Source organism: Poecilia formosa, unplaced genomic scaffold, assembly GCF_000485575.1.
Source record: "Poecilia formosa unplaced genomic scaffold, Poecilia_formosa-5.1.2 Scaffold601, whole genome shotgun sequence".
Classification (NCBI taxonomy): Eukaryota; Metazoa; Chordata; class Actinopteri; order Cyprinodontiformes; family Poeciliidae; genus Poecilia; species Poecilia formosa.
This window is the reverse complement of record NW_006800540.1, coordinates 75,968-79,007: the sequence shown is the minus strand read 5'-3', so window position 1 is coordinate 79,007 and position 3,040 is coordinate 75,968. Positions and strand designations below refer to the sequence as shown.

Genomic DNA, 3,040 nt, shown 5'->3' with positions numbered 1-3,040 from the left:
GCATCTCTGCTTTTTGCAGATGATGTGGTCCTGTTGGCTTCATCAGATCATGATCTGCAGCTCTCGCTGGAGCGGTTCGCAGCCGAGAGTGAAGCAGCCGGGATGAGGATCAGTGCCTCCAAATCTGAGGCCACGGTCTTGAGCTGGAAAAGGATAGAGTGCCTTCTCGAGGTCAGGGGGGTTGTCCTGCCTCAAGTGAAGGAGTTTAAGTATCTGGGGATCTTGTTCATGAATGAGGGAAGAAGGGAGCGGGAGATCGACAGGCGGATTGGAGCAGCCTCTGCTGTGTAGCGGGCGCTGTACTGGCAAAGCGAAGCTCTCGATTTACCGGTCGATCTACGTTCCCACCCTCATCTATGGTCATTAGCTTTGGGTCATGACCGAAAGAAGGAGATCACAGATACAAGTGGCCGAAATGGGTTTCCTCTGCAGGTTGGCTGGGCTCTCCCTTAGAGATGGGGTGAGAAGCTTGGTCATCCGGGAGGGACTCGGAGTAGAGCCGCTGCTCCTCCACGTCAAGAGGAGCCAGTTGAGGTGGCTTGGGCATCTGGTAAGGATGCCTCCTGGACGCCTCCCTGGTGAGGTGTTCCGGGTACGTCCCACCAGGAGGAGGCCCCGGGGAAGACCCAGGACATGCTGGAGGGATGATGTCTCTCAGCTGGCCTGGGAACGCCATGGGGTTCCCCCGGAGGAGCTGGAAGAAGTGGCTGGGGAGAGGGAAGTCTGGGCCTCCCTTCTGAAGCTGCTGCCCCCACGACCCGACCCCGGATAAGCGAAAGAAAATGGATGGATGGATGGATGGATGGATGGATGGAGAACTGCAAACGGTCACTCTTTGAATGTGCAGCATTAAGTGGTCACAGGTACTAAAATCAAAAGCTATTTCAATGTAAAACATCTTAAGAGATCGAGTTACATGTTAACATAGGACTCCTTCTTTGATATCACTTGTACAATTCTTGCATCCATTGAACTTGTGAGATTGTGGATAGTTTCTGCTTTAATTTCTTTGCAAGATGTCAGAATACCTTCCCAGAACGGCTGTTTTGATATGAACTACATCCCACCCTTAGATCTTCTGCTTGAGGATACTCCAAAGGTTCTCGATAGGGTTGAGAACCTTATCGAGAACCTATAAAGTTTATGGTGTTTCATGAGAAACACCATGAGTTTCTCATAGTGTGGTCACCATGAGTTTCTCCCCTTTTATGCCCATAAAAGGGGCACACAGGAATTCCTTGCCGCATTCCTGTGTCATGCTGCAAGGAATGACACAGTGGTATTCCTTGCAGCATGCATTGTCATGCATAAATATGATTTTACTACTGAAGGTACGGCTCTTCATTTTGAACCATGAAAGAAAGTGATCAGTCAGAATGTCCATATACTTTGCTGAGGTCATTTTCACCCCTTCGGGGTCTCTGAAAGATCCTCCATCTTGAGGTTCAAGAGGCACCAGCAGCTTCAAATAACTGTTTGCTGCTTTGTAGGGGCATTTTAACAGCTGCTCCCTTAATCTGATGAATTTGTCTAACAGAAACCTTCCTCATTGTGCCTTTATCTACACAAAATCCTTTGTTCTGAATCAGCCTCTCTCTTCACAGTACGATAACGCTTCAGTTTTTGTTAAATATCTAATGTTTTCATACCTTGTCATATGGCACTACACTATCTGATGATTTTCGTCAGCAGAGAGATCCTAACTCTTTCCAATATTGCTTGAAACCTGTGGCTTATTAATAATGTGGAACATCCTTCTTCAGTAGATTTCCTTTAATTGAGCTCACCAGACAAACTAATCAACCAGCTTTCTGAAATTAATTATAGTGATTCAAAGAGCCCTGACACACAATATCATCTATAAAGTTAATACCACAACAAAAAATTTAATCTTTATGACACTTAAATCCATTTTGCATCATAATTTGGAACACGGTGTATTCTCTGAGCTACAGGGAGCCAGTGAAGGACTTTAGAACTGGTGTTATGTGCTCAATCTTCCTGGTTTTAGTGAGAACATCAGCAGCAGTGTTCTGGATCAGCTGCAGCTCGAGGACTGATTTGTTGGGCAGACCCAACAAATCTGTTACAGTAATCAATGCAATTATAATTATATAAACATAAGATTGCTCTCATTACTCATCAATATTTAAACGGAATTTCACCAGACTATCTGAAGGACCTTCTTGTTCCATATTCATCTTCGCGTTCATTACGGTCACAGAGCAGTAATTTTCTCCACCTTTCACAGACTAAATGAAGGCCCATGGGAGATTGGGCCCATTCTGCGTGGCTGCCCCCGCCTGTGGAACTCTCTCTCGGACCATAAGAGCTCCACAATCACTGGCTCACTTTAAAAGAGGCTTAAAGACTTTACTTTTTAAACATGCCTATTCTATGTCTTAATGAGTTTATCATTGGTTTTAACTTTTATCATTTTTTGAAACATGCTTTGATTGTTATTCTCTGTGATTACACAAACATATTATTAATTATTATTATTATTATTATTATTATTATAAAACCACTGAGGTTGAGTTCACCCTGCAAAATGAACAACTCAAATGTTGTCATTAAAAAACTACAGAACAATGTGGAATTCATCTCTGTCCTATGATCTGTAGATTACAGCGATTAATGGGAAGTTGAGGTTGATTGTGGCATTCCTTTGACATTACTCACATTTAATTGTGCAAATGTGTGTGTCTGGGTGTGTTTTCTACCATGCTCTTAGGATGTATATCAGGCCTCTCTAGGGCTACGGTGATGCAGTTCAGAAAAATGAAAAGCAGGACGATGTGATCAAACATCTTGTGACTTATAACCTTCTGACACCACAGCCTTAGCCTAAAGAGAGACACAATCAGAAGAAAAACAACATCAGCTACATCTCCAGGCTTCACACAAAACACAAGGATCACTTATTTCACAACACAATGTCCACACACAGAGTACACTCACACTTTCACTTCCTTTAACTCAGTGGTTCTTAACCTGGGTTCGATCGAACCCCAGGGGTTCGATGAGTCGGTCTCAGGGG

At 43.9% G+C, this 3,040-nt stretch overlaps 1 protein-coding gene across 1 annotated transcript in view; it reads right to left on the bottom strand.

Annotated features, from left to right (window-relative positions):
- Positions 1 to 3,040, bottom strand: part of LOC103130042 (voltage-dependent T-type calcium channel subunit alpha-1H-like) — a 113,202-nt gene that overhangs the window by 106,531 nt on the left and 3,631 nt on the right. Inside the window, exon 5 of the mRNA XM_016665619.1 lies at positions 2,724 to 2,847. Within this exon, the coding sequence (XP_016521105.1) occupies positions 2,724 to 2,847 (124 nt within the window). The remainder of the gene's footprint in view (positions 1 to 2,723; positions 2,848 to 3,040) is intronic.